General features: G+C 39.7%; 1 protein-coding gene across 1 annotated transcript in view; it reads right to left on the bottom strand.

Annotated features, from left to right (window-relative positions):
- abr (ABR activator of RhoGEF and GTPase) overlaps positions 1-17,967 on the bottom strand; it is a 127,144-nt gene that overhangs the window by 42,380 nt on the left and 66,797 nt on the right. Inside the window, exons 7-14 of the mRNA XM_040151100.1 lie at positions 13,117-13,169; positions 11,984-12,124; positions 10,531-10,652; positions 8,742-8,910; positions 5,423-5,542; positions 4,985-5,060; positions 4,721-4,825; positions 667-741 (exon numbers count right to left, since the gene is read on the bottom strand). Coding sequence (XP_040007034.1) covers positions 667-741; positions 4,721-4,825; positions 4,985-5,060; positions 5,423-5,542; positions 8,742-8,910; positions 10,531-10,652; positions 11,984-12,124; positions 13,117-13,169 — 861 coding nt within the window. The remainder of the gene's footprint in view (positions 1-666; positions 742-4,720; positions 4,826-4,984; positions 5,061-5,422; positions 5,543-8,741; positions 8,911-10,530; positions 10,653-11,983; positions 12,125-13,116; positions 13,170-17,967) is intronic.

Below are 17,967 nucleotides of genomic sequence, written 5' to 3'. Positions count from 1 at the left end.
AGAGAGCGCTTTCCAATCCATTACCCAGGAAATTTTAGCAGTGTGGCTTTCATATGCTGAAGGCTGTCATGGTAACTGAAGAAATCATATTTTTCCCACTCTGTCTCTTTTCCCGTTATTTGATATTTTAACTGGTGCTTGTGTAACAGGGCAAAAAGCGTATAGTGCCAGTTGCCCACTACTGACTTGTCTGAAACATCACACTTGGCTGATAATAAACACAGACAGACACAGACACAGTTATACCAAGGACATCATGGTCTGTAGTTCTGTTTTGAAGGCTGTTGTGCATGATTTTAAACGTTCTTTTCTCTTTCCTTTTTATGTGCTTTGAGTGTTTTTGTATCATTTGCAACGTCTGCAAATGAAAACAGCCACAGGAATCCCACTGTGGCTCCTGCTTCTTCTCTGAGACTCTCTCTTTCTCTCCCTCTCCTATCCTCCATCGTACTCTTTTCCTCAATCCACCCATCTGGCCATCTCCATGATGGAAACACAAAGGCATGACGGAAACTGCATGTGCAGGCTGCAGTGATTGACTGGATCATGTCTTTTGCTGGCGGACACGTGTATGCACAGCAGCTATGTGTGAGGGGATGCTGAGCCAGAGTGTGTGCACAAGTGTGGTAAAAACAGGGAAAAAAATGCTGTTTCTGGCCAACTTACTGGCTGACTCTTTGAATCCTTTGGCAGAGTGGACGATTACATGCAGAAAGCCGTACAGGCCAGGAGTCTCCTCATCTGGAAAACAAGCACACAGAGCAGTCAGTCCAGTTAGTGTAAATATGGTGACGTACTGTATTTAACAGTCATTCAGAATTGGAGTTTGTTTACATAAAACATTGCAAAAAAAAAAAAAAGCAAAAAAAAAAAAAAAAGCATGGAAGCTCATGACACATTAAACCCTGCTGTATCCTGTCTATATCTCCACATCTACACTGTGCGGATAAGATTCACAGACAGAGAGAGAGAAATGCCAATCACTCCACTGAGCACTACTGCGCTGTCTTAAAACGTTTTAGGCATTCCTTCAAGACGCTGGACCCCTTAAACCGCTCGTCCAAACAGATTTGTTTTTAAGGTGAATGTAGCAGTGATTTAAGGGAACTTATAGCAACTTATAATTTCCACTTTGGTACCAATAAATCACTCCAGACCTGTCGCACAAGTCGTGTACTGTCTGCCTTTCTTTTCAGCTAAAAAACACTTACTTCACAATACCATCTTAATCTGAATGGATTTTGAATTTTGTATTTAAATATGATACTAAAATAATGAAAATTAATATTCTGTTCACCAGACCATCATCATGGCTTGTCAATTCGATTTTTATGATTTTTATTGGCAGATTTTGACACAGCAACCTATACCATTTAGTAGTGGATGGAAATTGCTCTCACTCTGACAGCTGCCTCTGGGACTTGCAGGCAGGTTGATGTCCAGTGTTGTCTGTTGAATCTGACAGTGTAACATCACCTCCTGTATGCTATAATGTACCCTTGTCTAAAATCTCCATGACATTTAATGTCCCTTTGACCGCCTCACATATTAGTCATGGACCATTTTGCGTTAGAAAGATTTGTCTGACAGTTTTGTGCTGCTCTCATGACAGTTCATTGGCAGCCGTATTAATATTTTCTGTTTTTTTTTCATGTAATACAACTACTGACACCGAGTTTTCCTATGTTTTTGTCTTTTCGAAAGCAGGACCTGAAGCTCTGCTGATTGCAAGTCTTTTTTTTCCCTCTATGGTAACATTTTTTTGAATTAAACTTTCCAACAGAGTGGAACAGGTTGCCTTACATGGCAATTTAAGGATTTATTAGATTATCTCACAAATGAACACCAAGTCATGGCTCCGGTGGCATCTATCAGGCTGAAATGAGCAATTTACTGACGAGTTTGAATCCGACTTGGGTGACTGTTAGGAACAAGCCTCAGGAAAAAGTAGATGAGATTTAGAATAAAATCACGAAAATGTACTTGCATGAGGCCCTTTCTCTAGACACTGCATTAACTTTCACTTTCAAACTCTTTATTCTAATTTTTGGCTCAAGGTCTAGAACCAATTGGAAGTCTTCAAAATGGCTAATCGACATAAAATTGCTCAGTGGGAAGCATGTGTGCTTTTCATTCCTCTCTTGTTGGCTGGTCCAAACTGTGGATTAATTTGTCATTATTAACCTCAACTAAAATAATTGCTCTCACCCTTCCAACACCCAGTAAGTGCTTTATGTTTCAGAAGAGACACATTAAAATTCAAATGACCATAACAAAAAGACATGAATACAGTGCAGAAGAAATATGGAGAAAGAAAATAACTTATTTGAGGATCTGAGTGAAAATTAACTGTTAATGCAACATTTCGTCAGATCAATATCAGACCTCACATCAACAAGCACAGTCTTCTGCCATAACAATTGAGCTGGCTGCTGAGTGGAGGTTTGTGGGTGGACGTTTTTTGGGTGGCTTGATATACCCCTTCTGTCTTGCGGACATACACATGAAGGGGATATACTCTTGCTTTGCTTAAGGCCTTTGGAGCCTGACTGTTTCCAGGTAAATAAACTATGATGGCGGGCCACAGGACTGTTTGGAGCACCACTGTAGGCAGCTGAGCTGAGGGGAGAGTACTCAGTCCCTGGGGTTAACTGTGTGTGTGTTGTATATAACCGACAGGGGAGTTTCACAGGGAGATGGTTCGAAGGTTCAGCTTCGAGGTGGCCTACGTGCTGCTTTTAGAGCAAAATTGAAATCTGTTGTTTCAATTATAATCTAACTTGAACAATAAACGGAGGAAACTGACAGAACACCATTAACTAACATGTGGAGTCAAAGGAGTCAAATGAAAGTATGAATAATCCAGGGTCTCATCATCATCATCCATCCTCTTAGTTATGAGAAACATTCCTTTGCCAGCTGGTCTCCATTTCAACCCCTACTGTGCTCCCTGCACCTTATGTCACTGAGGTGTGTGTGTGTGTGTGTGTGTGTGTGTGTGTGTGTGTGTTGATGAATGTTTGCACATGTTTATATTTGATTTATAATGAGGAGTGGGTCAAAAGTCTAAGACAAGACATGGGCCTGAGCTCTGTTTCAACACACAGGGATATCACCTCCCTGGAAAAAAAAGGAAAATGTCAACAAAAAAAAAAATAAATCAAGTTAGCAGAGCAAGTTAACATGTAAGTAAAAAGCTCCTGAAGTCTGCCCAAGCAGCACAATATTACTAACCAAACTAATACTTAACAATGAGCTGCAGTGAGAAGAATTTTTTTAACTTATACATTTTTGAGTGAAACATGGTGGACATGAAGCAGATGTTCAAGGTGAGAGGATAAAAACTGAGTCAAAATAATTCTGCTAGTGAAAAAATGTCAATAAAATTTAGATTAGATCTCATTTGTAGAAAAATCAACAAAATAAATCTTTTATCGTTTTCTAAATTAACCATTCAAAAAGCTCTAAACAGAAAATAAACATTTAAGGAGTCACTGGCATATTCTTAATTTGAATAAGAGCTTAAAAATATGTTTAAACATCCTCCCATCCCAGCAAGTAAAATATCAAGGGATTTGATTAAATCTGATATAGTGTACCTCCTCCAACCATCTCCTCACAGACTTCATGTTTCACAATAATAGTCATACGGTATGTAAATTCTCCTGTCCTCACAGTAAAGACCACATTGGAAAAACACAGGAGCTCAAAATAAAAATCCTTTTGTAGAGGCGAATCTTCCAATATTGGTTTTAAGATATATTTGAACTGAGGAGACTGAACTCTTAAGGAGAAGGGGAGACATGGAAAATCTGTTGCTAAGGAGGAAGGCCTACAGGATTCATTTCCTAAACAAGTTTGGACCTTGTGGCAGGAATTCTCTGAGATATCTTATAGACATTTTATTTAAAAGCCTTTTTTTTTTTTTTAAATAGACAGAAAGTAACCATCTCAGGCAAACTTCAAAAACAAATAATACTGACTTCAATGTCTTGTTTCCCCAAAGGTTCACCAGAAAGCAAAATTAAAATAAGAGGTAATGGATGCCAAGATAATGGCTGACTTGCAGAGAGATACCATTGTACATTAAGCAAACGTGGAGCTTTTGTTTGTATAATGTGGGAGAAGTTAGGACAGTGTGCCTTTCGCTGTCTTGAAACCTATCTGTCAGCTCTGTGGTTATGAGTGTGTATTATGTGTACATGTGAAAGCAGAGACCCTTGTGCCACTGATGTAGATCAGAGTGGGTCGGCCAGATGGCTTTAATGTCACCACCAGCCTCTGAAAGCAGTTGCAACGTGGAGATCTGGAGCAAAAACAAACACATACGAGCTGAGAGCTCAGAGCAGGCCAACGCCGACACACTGCGTGGCATCGACTGCTACAAGCTAGATGAGAAACATATTGTAACCTAGATTCATCTCTTTGCAAGGACCCCCTCTTTCATTATGTGGCTTTTTTTGTGCTGAGAATGTAACAGATACTTTTCTGTGAATTTAAAATCAAAGCAGAGAGAAGAGGAAGGAGCAATGGGAGACTGTGTGTGTGTGTGTGTGTGTGTGTGTGTGTGTGTGTGTGTGTGTGTGTGTGTGTGTGTGTGTGTGTGTGTGTGTGTGAGATAGCGGGAAAAAAAGGGAGAAAGCAAGAGAAATGGACAAAGTCTCCAAACATAGAAGAGAATAGAAGAATGAAAAAGATTTTGTGTGTGAGTGTTTCTTACCATCTTTGTTGCTGGTGACAGGAATGTTGTGGACGGTCCGGAGTTTGAAACAGGAGCTGGTCAGGACCTGGAGCTCCACAGAACTTAATACACATGCTTGGAGATCTGAAAAGCACACAACAACCACACAGCAATGGTCAAACTTTCCCTTTTCTGTGGTGCAGTGTGTAAAAGGTGGTTTTAAACCACTTCATGAAAAAGTACACAGTGTTTCCTAAAGACAGAAACAGTCAATAGAACAATTCTATTCAAGGCCAGTGTTACCTTTCTTCTGGAGTTTCTGGATGCTCTCCCTCCACTCTGACCTCTCATAGTCAGAGGAGAGGAGAAACAGGTAGCTCTAGACGCACAAAAAAAACAAACAAACCCTGTTAACAAATACATCAAGGACATCTCCTCTGCATTAAAGTCATTACTGAAAGAGCTAAAAGGGAATGAGAAATTCAACAAGAATATTGCAAGATTTTATACACAAAGAATGGAGCGGAAATGTGTGAAATGTGTTTAAAAACTAATAGAAAAGCTGTGGTGTGAAACTCTCTCACACTGTCATGTGACTTTTATTTTGGGAACTAAAACTAATCTACATCTCCTGTATCACTAAGGACTCTTTTGAAAGTTACCCGTCTCCCTCTAGTGGTAAGACTGAGGTGCTTCAGCTACATGAATGCCGAGCGTGACAGGATGGGACGGACAGATTACCTTTCCGTGTTTGTTGTGGATGCGGAAGGGGATGGTGGGGGAATGCGTGAGCAGCCATGACTCCTGCTCATTCATCTTCTTCCTCAGACGCTCCACGCGGCTTTGTCCCTTCGGTGCTTTCTACGCACACACAGACACAAGCAAACCGACACAGAACTCCATTTAGTGCTGAAAAGAATATGATATAATAAAGAGAAACGTTTATCAAGTAAATTACTAGACATTGCTGTGCAGCCTCTAAAACAGAGGTTTTCAAACTGTGAGGGAGAGTTGAACAGGCGACCTGAGGCAGATACTGCACGAGGTGAATTTGAAACAAACACTGTACTTCTTCTCACTTCTAACTCCCTCAAATCGGAACACACAAACATGATTCACATATTTTCAGATTTTAATGTGACGTGCACTTTCTAAGGATATACTTAACCCTAATGTCCATTTCAAATAAATGTCCATAAATCTGCTCAAAAATTAAAGATAAAAGACACTCCTTATAACTCCAGAACTTGTCTGAGAACTCAACACATATATCTGTTTTCTTCAGCATCAAAGTAATCGTGTGACACTTGTCTGTGCAACCATGGGTACTCTGCAAACAGGAACTGCTAATAGCTATTTTTGCATTACTTTTAATGGTGCCAATTTACCAAGATATAAACAAATCTAGGTAAAAAAAAAAAAAAAACAAAAAAACAAAACAAAAAACACCTCACACACCTCACACACACATACACATCCACCCACCCACACACTCTCCCATTTACATTCCCCAAAGGCCCCAAATTATAGTAACCATAGTTCAAAAAGTTAGCATAGTTATCCCCCAGACAGAAGTAAGACAAAAAATAATAACATAAGTGACAAAATCCATTCAAATTAAATTTTTCCATGTTACAATATCAATATTTTTTTAAATTAATTAGGGTCAGAATGTCCCATCAGCAATGTTGTTATATTCACTGAACAATAACACTCTCTTCTAAAATATGCATAAGTTTTTTTCCCCTTTTTTCTCTATTTCATATTATAGTAAATTAAATGAGTTATTTGACTGTCGGTAAAAAAAATTCTAAGACCTCACTTTGGTCTCTGGTACCTCTAGTAAATAATAAATAGAAAAAATAATCGACAGATGAATTGACATTAAATAATAATATGTACAGGTAGTTTCAGCCTTGGTTTCATTTTGCCAAAAACATACAGAGTGAAGCAAACTTGTACTGTACTGTAATTTGTGGAATAGCAAAGTTTCTCTTGCAGCAAAATACAGCATAAATTTAATGTGATATATGAAGTCTGATTGATAGACTTTACTTTAGAAGATTGTGTTTCTGAGTTTACAATTGCTCTTGTGTATCTCTTGGCTTTTATTTTTTTCATAATATCTGAGAACATCTTACTTTTCCTCCACTCACAGTAATCTCAAATAATAACAGGAGACTGAAATGTGAATTGAATGTCTGTATATCCATACTTGTGCTTTCTGGTTGACAAAAGCTGTAGTGAGAAGAAATCAAACTAAGTTGTTCTCCAACAGAAACAGCTTTCAATATGACGGAGTAGAACACTGAATAAACATGAGTATGTTCTGAGATAAAACTATGGTGTTGGTATTGATTATGTGTCTAGTTTACACATTATTTTACAATGATTGATTCAATTTCCCACTAAATGAGTAAACTGTCAAAAAAAAAAAAAAAAAAAAAAAAATGAACCACTACTGCTGTTGTCCAGTTCTTATCAGCATTAAATCAGCTTATCGAAATCTTTCCTATTTTCCAGGAAAGACTGTGGATAAGCCCCTGAAACTGTGATGCATGCTGGGAGAGTCTTTAAATATAATTCAAGGATCTTAGTTCTGAGTAAGCACTGAAGGAAAACAAATACACACATCCTCCCAGCCCTCACCAGGAAGCCATGAGTCAGAGCCTGGATACAATCAGCTGAATATCTCCCTGCTCTGGCCTCCTCTGACTCTAAATACCAGCCTTGGTCACTCACTGTGCCCTGAGTGGGCGAGTTTAATGCTGTGAGAGGGGAATAACAGGAACTCTCTGCCCCTAAGGGCTTTGGTGTGTCTCAGTCAGGGGCACGGGGGTGAACTGCGGTAGATATTTCTAACTGTTGGAAATTTAAAACATCTTTTTTTTTCCCCAACCCATGTCAACAACCAAATAGACAAGAAAGGCTGATGTAATGGCAAACATTTTCAGGACTAAGTGTGAATCAGCACTTTGACCACTGGTGCAAAGCTCAGTGAGTTAAAAACCATTTGAGATACGGAGAAAGGAGTTTTCTTACTTTTATGCATGTAAAGGTGAGAATTTGTTTTGAGTTTCCTGTTTCTCCCCAGTTTGACAATCTAAATTACATGTTTGGAGTTCACTTTTCTGGTCTGTGTTTTTATGTACTCAAAACTGCAGGAGTTTCCCTACATGGCACAAAGGTGTGGCTGACAAAAACTGAGTTGAAAAGAAGGTACAATGGTTCTAGTAAGGAATCACTGACACGGGGGGAGTCTTCCATGAAAGTCTGCATATGTTAAGATAAATAATAGATTGCTATCAAAGTTTCTCTGAACACACAAGTCAAAACTTCCCTCTTGAGTCACTTGTATGCATTTGTGTTTTTTTATAACAATCGGAGCTAATGTTTAGTTCTAAGGAATCCTGGAAGGACCCTCTCAGAGAAGTTTCCTGTACTAGATTAAAAATATCTTTTTCCTTAATCACATGTACCTTGGTACGAAATGTTTCATGTGTTTCTATAAATGTTCAAACACGTTATACAGTAATAGCTCCAAAATTCCTCTTCATGTTCTTCTGACCCCGGAGTGTAAACTGTGTCAATCTTAGATGCCATCACATGTAGGAATTACGATTTTACACAAATGTACGCTTGTGAAATGCCTTTGAAGTTGATATCAGTAGATACTTAGGTCCCTGTGCAATATGACCACAGGATGATACTTTGCTTCTCTTTAATGGCTCCTGTCCACACACTATAAAGTAATTTCAACTACAGTGACTCAGTCAGTTGTTCTGTCATAGCTTATTAGTTTTATAGTCAAACTATGTAAGGCAAAGAAAAAAAGTAAAAGTGCATTTTTCTAACCAGACAAGATTTTTGTAACCTCTCAAGTCGAGTAAAGCCTCCTGAATGGGCTCCGAACCCTACACTGGTTTCGTTTCTGCATTAATACAAATTAAAAATGGTTTCAGTCTCCGGCTGAGTGTTAAACACAGAGTTTTCAGTCATTCTAAGCCATTGGAATACATTGGATTTTGCTCTACATGCCAATAAAAGCCAGCAGGATTACCTTCTCTTTCTGTATCTCATTCTTTAAGACAGAGATCTTGATCTTCATCTCCTCGAGCTCATGCTCAGGCAGGACTTGGATGCTGGGGCAAGAATCGGAGTCATCCAGGGTCTGGAAAGTCAAGTCTGCCAGAGGGATGTACCACTTGCACTCATACTGCTGGTGACGACTGCAGATGGGGAAAAAGGATAAGGATGGAAGGATGCAGGAATAAAGAATAAGGAAGATATGAAGCTAGATTAGTCAAAAATTCATACAAAAAAAGACTTTTAAAGACTTACAAGCTCAACATAAACCATGCAACATCCAGACAGCCTTACAAAATACACTAATTGGTCTATTGAGGAGCACTGATATCTATGGTCATACTCATAAATGTATTCCTTTTCTATTCAAAAGTGTGCTTGTTTGACCTCAGGGCTAATTTGATGTGAAACACATCAAAATAATGATTCATTTTCAGCCTATTCATAGCGTCACAAAACTTTATTAATGAAAATGATACGTGCTCAGCAGAGTTCTACTTCCACCACTGACTGATTTTCATTGACACTAATGGGACTTTCGCTTGTGTTCCTGGTTGTGTAATACCTTCATCAGGATGCCAATTTGAGCAGCTTGAGAATGAGAAGAATCTATATTGGAAACTCATATGTTACTACTGGCAGTGTTGGAATGTAACTAAGTACTGGATTTCACTGTCAGTAAATTGTCTTGTCAAGTGAAACTACAGTGTAATCTATGAAGTGCGAGACTGAGATGAAAAGGAATACATCATCATATCCCACCTCCTAGCCCTCTAGTACCAATAGCAAGGGTGGAATATATGTAAAGAAAGGAGAAAATATTCAGGATGCAGAACAGATGGCAGCAAAGTCAATGTAAATATGACTAATTCCAAAATGACAGAACAAAGATAATCAAAGGATTCAATGGGATTAAGGACCCTCAGTGACTTAACCCAAGGTGATTGAGTTTCTGGATGTCTGGTTTGCTTTAACTGTTCGTCTGTGTTTGTATGTGTATGAGTAGCCTGTAGGCGGCTTGCTGAGATAACACTACAGGCCATAATAGTGTGATTTACAGGTCTGGTAATCACGGCAACGCTATGCGCTTCCTCCAAGTGAGGGGCGGCTGTAAATGACACAGACAATGTAACCAAAATAAGATCAGGCTAACAGCAGCCGCTGTGCTGACGAGGCGAGCGAGATGCAACCCTGTAAAAGTGACACTTAATCTATAGATATGTGGCAAGCTTTTAAATGTGGCATCACACTTTCTCTCTCACACACACACACACACACACACACACACACACACACACACACACACACACACACACACACACACACACACACAGTCACTCTGTGTCACCTCTCTGTACTTTCCCTCCATTTCAAACAGATTCCTTCCTGAAACAACCCTCTGCCCGTACAACCATCATCCTCACTCTCTTTTCACCATGAATATCTGCTACTCTCCTCCACTCCATAAAATACTAGAGGCAAAATGCCTGCTTTTCCCTCTTTTTGTAACAGAGGCTCCAAAAAGCCCTGCTGCTCTGCAGAGCCAGGAACGGACAGTGAAACATCGTTTGCAAAGTGCCGTTCTTTCGGTTTCACTGTCAGGGGTTGCTGTGCTGACATGGAAAATGAATGACATATAGACAGAAACATGGAGAGGATGATCCTAAAAGAGTGGATATTTATAGGTACGCATTCATAGTCTCTGTGGTAAACACACTGTTTTGATACTCTGGATGGAGAGGAAAAAAGCAAAGTGGACTCACCCCACAGCTGTCTTCTTCATCTTGGCACAGAGCAGCAGATCGGTGAAGAGGAAGACGTGCCTTAGTTTCCGGGAGCTTTCGGACACCTCCACCAGGAAGCCATCCTTCACCAGCTGACGAGCCTAAGAGAATACCTGATGTCAAGTCTTGTTGTGCCTCCAACGCAAACAAAATGCTGATAAATTTGACCCAACACTGGTCAAACAGTGTTAAGTTTTGGAAACAATTGAAAGAAAACAGTGAGAAAAAGAGCCTTGTTTTCAGGGAGATCAATGCATTTTTTAATCTGTATCCAATTGGACATGAGGTGATACCTTGTACCTAGGCACAGGTTTCAAGAAGGTCACTTCACTGGCTACCAATCAGCTCTACAGACACTTTTCAAATGTATGTATGTATGTATTGTAAAGTGTTACTCTTTACTTAGTGAAGAACTGACAGTTACAACAGCCCACAATAACAGACACTGAAATTTTAGTTTGCTCTAAAAAGAGAATTCCTTTTAGTCTGCTTTTTACATATTATTTAAACATGGCCTTGCCATTACAAGTTATAAAAGGATCGCACTTTTCTTCAAGTCTGTCTTAAAACACTAGTTTTACAATGAAATGGAACCATTCCTCCTGTTTTTGCTGGCCATTAACATATCCCCTGTTATGTGATGGGGGACAAAATCCACAGTCCTTCAGTGCAAAACAGTATTCAAAACTTTATCTGTTTCTGTTATGAGGATTCAGCAGTCTCAGTTAGAAAAATTAAGTGAGTACCTTCTAAAGTTACAGTTGTATTAGCATAAATTTTCCTCTTTTTGTCACTATCCATCCACCATGACTCGACGTCCCCATCACTTAATTTGAAAGCATGTTAGAAAAGGGATATTTTAATGTCCTGTATGAATAGAAAGAATGATTTCAAGAAGCAAAACCTGTTTTCTATAAATATATAGTTATTACTATCTTAAGAAAGACTTGAAAAAATGTGAACGGATGCTTTAATTCATATGAGCTCTTGTATGACGTGTTTTTGTAACCCTGATTTAAATTTTGAAAGGGTTTTATATTGAGTCTTAAAGTTTACTCAAAACATAAGATGATATGTCTTTTTTCAGGAGAAGTAAAGAAATGACCAACGGAATATTAATCCTGGCTGCCTTTCCATGGATGGCGTTTTCTCCTCCATCCAGGGTCAGTGTCTGCTTGCACCCAGCGACAAGTGTATTACCCATTCATTAGGCCCTAGTTTTTGCTGTGTCAGCTACAAAGGAAAAACTGAAGAGCACTGGGAAAAGACAACAATGGCAACTACTGCTATCATATTCGTTACAGTACGTGGGCCCTCTTCAGTTAATAGTAGTTAATTAAAGGTTCATTTAAAAACCATAACCTCATTCATATTTGGAGAAGATGTGATTTAAAACTGTCCACTGTAATCACACACAATTAATCCCACACACCTCTCCCTTGGGTGTGGTGACAGCAGTCCTGCGAGGGTCGATCTCCTCATTGATCGAAGAGAGGAAGTTCTGAGATATCCGCAGAGCGTCCTGCAGAAGCGGGAAGTCCGGGTGGTCCTTGGGAGTATGTTTCAGCAAGTCCTGTAAAACATGCACAAAACATCTACGGTCACATAGATGCACACAGTTACGCGGTCCGTGCTATGATACATAAAACTTCATTGTAATGTGAAAGCACAGAAATAATTGTTCGTGCAATAATGTAAAATGTCTTTAACAACAGTGAGTAAACACTATTTTTGATGATGCATTACAGTAACTTTGACCTTATTCTGTATCTAATTAGAAATACATTCTTACTTTGTAATAATTGCGGCCATTGCTGCTTTCTTTAAACTCCATCCAAAAATAAGGAGATGTTCTGATTTCATTTTATGTTCTTACACTGCAGTAATCTCAGAAAGTCTAATTTCCTTGCTCCTGTTGAAACTGCTTTCATCAGTATAGCAGGGTGATGAACAGGACAGCTGACTTGAGATGCTTGAGCCTCCTTCTTCCTTCCAAAATGAATACCGCCAATTTTTTTTTTTACCGCCTCTTACTTTGCATGAATGACAGGAACATGACCTTTGTAGAAACACACTCGCTTCGGATGAAGTGAAAGATGTTGTGCTGACAGCTTTATGTAAACTTTTTCATGCAATAAACTCCTATAACCCAACTAGGCACATCCAGGAATCTCTGCCTGCTTGATTGGCAGTTTCCACTTTAATATTAATCATGCAAAAAGGTAGGCTTATTTACAGTACGCTGGGAGGACACAGCGATAGACAACAAAAAGCAGGCTTTGACTCTTCAGCACTCTTCTTTAGCATGCATGAGTGTTAAAATTTGACTCTCAAGAATGGATTTGCTGTTAAGAACGTAGAGTGTCTATTAGAATGGCTATAACTTGTCAGTACAATCTCCTTATTCTGGTTTGAGTGTGTGTGTTAGTTAGAGGCAGTTTAAAAGTCAGTTCACCAAATTACAAAAAGAACCCACATTTGCTTATTTACCTCTATAGATATAGTTTTTGGTAATATGTGTGAATTGATCCTTTAAAGCCGTGTAAGTGCAAGCTGTGTACTCACGTGAAGGACCAGGGTGCTTCTGGTGACACGGTCAATTGGCTTGTAAAGGAGAGCTGTGGGGAGAGGAGAGCAGGGCTCTGAGTCGCTCAAACATAGTTGATACACACACAGACAAACACATTCGCACAGGAGGTCACAATTCCACTGCTCAAACAAGGACAAACACCCCCACTAATCACACACCGACATAAACAAGGCACCTATAGTCTGACTGATGATCATTCTTAGATTGACGTTCAACTAAATGACAGCAAGCATCCTCATTGCTGAATTGTCTTTTAGTAAGACATGTAGCCGACCCCGGCCTTTGACCTCCCTGTGAAGGGGAACAAGTGAAATGACCCTTTCAGTGTGTGGATCAACAGAGGACAACATTGTTATTTTAAAGAATCTGACAGACTCTGTGATGTTCTGTAGACCGGAGGTAAGGGGATGCAGCAGTTTGTTACTGCACAATGAAGGGATGGAGACACACACACACACACACACACACACACACACACACACACACACACACACACACACACACACACACACACACACACACACACACACACACACAGAAGTCTATAGGCAGGCTGTTTAACATGCAGTCCATCTCCAGGGTTGATGCCTCAGCCTCCTATTGGTTCCTAAACAGTCTGCTTCCACTGCATATTTAGGCTGCTACTAGGTAAACTAAAGCCTGCCTGAACACTAGACTTTAAGAGGGTCACACCCGAATACCAACACAAAGAGCACAAATTTATGCATGTATTTATAAAACGCACAATAAGACAGACACGTGCAAGCACATCACCGCTCCTGTCGCTAAGTCACAGTTTAAATCTGCACCACCACACTTGGCTGGTTTCTCCTGGGATGACTTTGCTGCTGAGGTAGTGTGAACAACAGCAGGTCTGACATACATGACAGCTTTAGGCGAGAAACTCCCACAGATAGGACAGAGGGAAGGATGGGAGAAAAATGACAGAGGGGAGATAGGTGGCAGGCAAGACGGCAGAACCCATGGCAAGAGACAAATAAGAAGCAAATACACATATAGATGTAAAAGACAAGATGGGGGGGTGAAGGAGAGGACTTGTATTCTGGATTTCCTCTTTCAGAACTAGGTCCAGCAGTTGTGTAATGAAATGCCACAAATGTCTCAAGGTCTCAAAATAATAATGCCACTAGTGTTGTTGGCATTGTGTGTTTAAAAAAAATAAAAAAAATACATAAAAAATGATATATATATGAGTAATTACTCTATATATATATAGAGTAACATTGCCCTGCACATATGCTCAAAAACAAAGAAAGTAAGGGTATGCAATGAAAATAAACCCGACCCAAAAGAGCACAAATTTAGAGACCAGCTTTAGATGTTCCACTCACTGATCAAGCTAATCTCCATTTATTATAGTGAAAATTGCAGACTTATAGCAACTGACTTTAAACTGAAGGGAAGAGATGAAGGAATACAGCTATACTTCCCCTTGAATTTTACACTTATCTTTTTAAACCATTGAACATTGCTCCCTGCAGTTTTGCACCAGTAATGTTATACTGTTTTATCTCTTTCTTTTTCTCTCCCTCTGTACTCTCACTTTTAAGTGTTAATTCTCCTTTCTTCTCCATCAACTATAAGAAATGAAAGAGCAAGAGCAGAAACCTACAGGGAACATGTTAAGATGTACTGATAGAGCTTGTCGTATTAAACTTTACTGACACTATACACACTGCAATCTGCTAATATATACATACATTAATGGTCAGCAACTATGAGACCAAAGAGAATCTTCTAGAGGGACTTGCTGATGCACTTTGAAATTTCTCCACCCTCTGGTCATTAATAAGGTGGCCTCCATCAGTGATCCTGGCTCAGTAAGCTAATGCTGCTACCTCCAGGAGGATTTACTACAGGCCCTGCACTGAATGCAAGGGCAGTGAACGCCATTTAATTGTGTGTGTGTGTGTGTGTGTGTGTGTATAGCTTTGTATTTAACCTCAAGTAGAGGTACTTTAGGAAAGTTTTGGTGACTTGAGGTTACTGTTGCGACAACACAAGTATCAGATGTTAGCACAGTACATGTAAGTTCTTCTGTTGTGAGTATGTTAGCTGTTACAAGTCAGTACAGCAGCTGTATTGAATACCTATCCTACTTTGTGACGTATGTCTGAATTATTATTGCACCTTAATGCTCTTTGGAAACAAGAGTTTTTAGCCATGCTAGCGGCTAAAAGTTCATTTATGGACAGTCTGTACAAAATTTCATGGCAATCCATCAAATAGTTGTGGATTAATTTTAGTCACATATTGGTTACAGAAACCTGGGTAACAAACACCTTTTACTGCTTTTGAGACATCTGATATGCTAACTTGGTTCATCCTTAACTGTTTTAAACTTACACAGAAAGCTCAGTCATCAGAAACTGTTTTTTTTTCATTTTTCTCTTCCCACTTTTCTTCCACACATGACTTTACTATATATGAATAATTATGATATATGAATAATAAGAAGAGAAATGAATAATCAGAATACTCAGTGTTCAAGGAAAACATCATGTCCAGAATACAATCAAAGCCCAGATAAGAGTTATAGCTGGGATGCTAATGTGTATGAAAAAGCGTCTGCAGTACCAATGCAGGATAAATGCATGATGATTTTTGGCTACACATCTCGAAAGAGGAGTAAAGTTCAGTCAAAGTCAGAACGAAGGAGAATGAGAAGACACAGAGAGAGAGAATCAGAGAGAGAGAGAGGAGGATTATTGGAAGTCGATGACCTGTCACATAGAGGTGCCTCTGATTGGTCCTGTTCTCAAGGTCGCCTTGATAACTTGGCTGACGAACAGATAGTTCATCATTGCTGACGAGGGGATAGACCATGGGGGCAAAAGTCTTAGAACAATCACAATACAAACGCTGCTTCGGGTCTACAGCTACGACACAGGGACTGCCAGCTTTCAACCCTCAGTATTTGGCAAGACATTCAGCTACCAATGCCTGGCATAAGCCATGAAGGAGGATGAGTGGGTCAGACTGAGACCGATAGGGGAGGGAAAATAAAGAAGGCAGAATGACAGATAGGGAGAGTGCATATACGGATTAAGGAAAAGAGAGCAAATTGTAGGGGTGTGGAGCAAGAGTCCAAATTTACATGTAAAACAGGATGTCAGATGCTTGTTTGATTTAGTACTTGTGCTATTTGAATCCATTCATTAGGAGGTGTCAGGCAGATAAAAAAGCAAGCTTTATTATATGTAAACAACCCTGAAAAATGGATTTATTTCAGTGAGCGAAACACACAAAAGCACACGTCAGTTCATTTGGCTGGGTTCTAGTTAAATTCTGTGAAAGGCAAGAAGGTTGGAAGGATGAGTACAGGGAAGAAAGGCAGGTTTAAAGAAAGGCAGAAAATATGATAAAAGAAATATGGAGGAAACAGAAAGAGGAAGTGGTAGTTTCAGAGCTCAGGTAGAGAAATCCCTCGACTGCCTCGCCGGGTAATTAAGGAACTGCAATACAAACAGTAATCAAAGCAACTGCCCTGGGTGCTCACAAACACTGATTGTTGTGGGAATATGAATATAGTTTCATGCTACTTAACTACCATGGTAACGTATAGTAAAGCAAACAAATCATATGGTCGTGTAGGATAATAAAGTGTAGTCTCAGGAGCAAAGAATGAGAGGAGAATGGGCGTAAAACAACCAGGATGCTCTGAGTCTTCCTCATTTACAATGCCTAAATTAATAGACACTTCACAGGTACATGCGGCTGAAAACAGACACACATGAACACTCACCCACACTCTCTCAGCATCACAATGACACACCATTTGGTCATCATGTTTGCTTATCATTTCATAATTTGGACAGCTTACAATTTCCGTCCTTCCCTTGCAGCACAAGGTCTACCCCCTGGTTTAGTTGAGCAAAATCCACAAAATAGCTTAAGTCTGCAAGATGCCAGCAGAATACAGGCATGTACAAGCTTCCTAATACACTCATTCACTCACACACACAGATCAGACTTGTTCTGATCCTCCGGTGATGTGTATTCTCTATGAGGAGCAGTCTGAGGTAGCAGTCCTTATAAAGACTAAACGTGGCTTGCTTTAAACAAACACACATATAGGAGATGCTGTCCCCCCGTATATCTTCTGCATGATAAAAGACATGAACAGTCTTTTAGTCCTGGTGAGCAGCATATTGCAGAGGATAGTCAATCAGCAACCACAGAAAAGCTCTGACGCTTCAAAAGAAACAAGTTTTATCAGTCCGATTACATGGGCAACAGCCTATAAATGTACAGAAATAGGCAAACTCCATTTAAGGTCATACATCATCAGCAAGCAGACAATACTAGTACATAATCAGTACAAAAAGCTCCAAATATCAAGCCGATGTGCCACTATACCAAATCCATATCATAAAGCTTATTAGTAACTTTCCGAACTTTACAGGGAACATCATACTAGCAGTCTACAATCTAACAAGAATCAAGTTGCGTAAATCAAAGGCCGGCAGCGCATATCATGCAGTCGTTACCGTATGTGCAGTTACAACACAGTCTGAGGACCAGAAGCACCTCCATATCTCTCTTCTCCTCTCTTCACTCTGTTCTCCTGCTCACTGCCTCCTTTCTCAGGCAGAGAGATGGAAAGAGAGAGAGAGTGAGAGGGAAAGAGAGCTCGCAAAAGTGTGTGTGTGTGTGTGTGCTCACACATGCGCCAGTTTGTCTCCCAAAGCCCGCCACTGCATACACAAGTAGAGGGGGCAGGACTGGAGTGTTAAAGCACCAAGACAGCCTAAAGAGACATACATGCACACTCCTACATTGACACATATAAGCACACACACAAA

Source organism: Xiphias gladius, chromosome 17 (assembly GCF_016859285.1).
Source record: "Xiphias gladius isolate SHS-SW01 ecotype Sanya breed wild chromosome 17, ASM1685928v1, whole genome shotgun sequence".
NCBI lineage: Eukaryota > Metazoa > Chordata > Actinopteri > Istiophoriformes > Xiphiidae > Xiphias > Xiphias gladius.
Note: the sequence above shows the minus strand (reverse complement) of the source record. Positions and strands in the feature narration are given on the sequence as shown.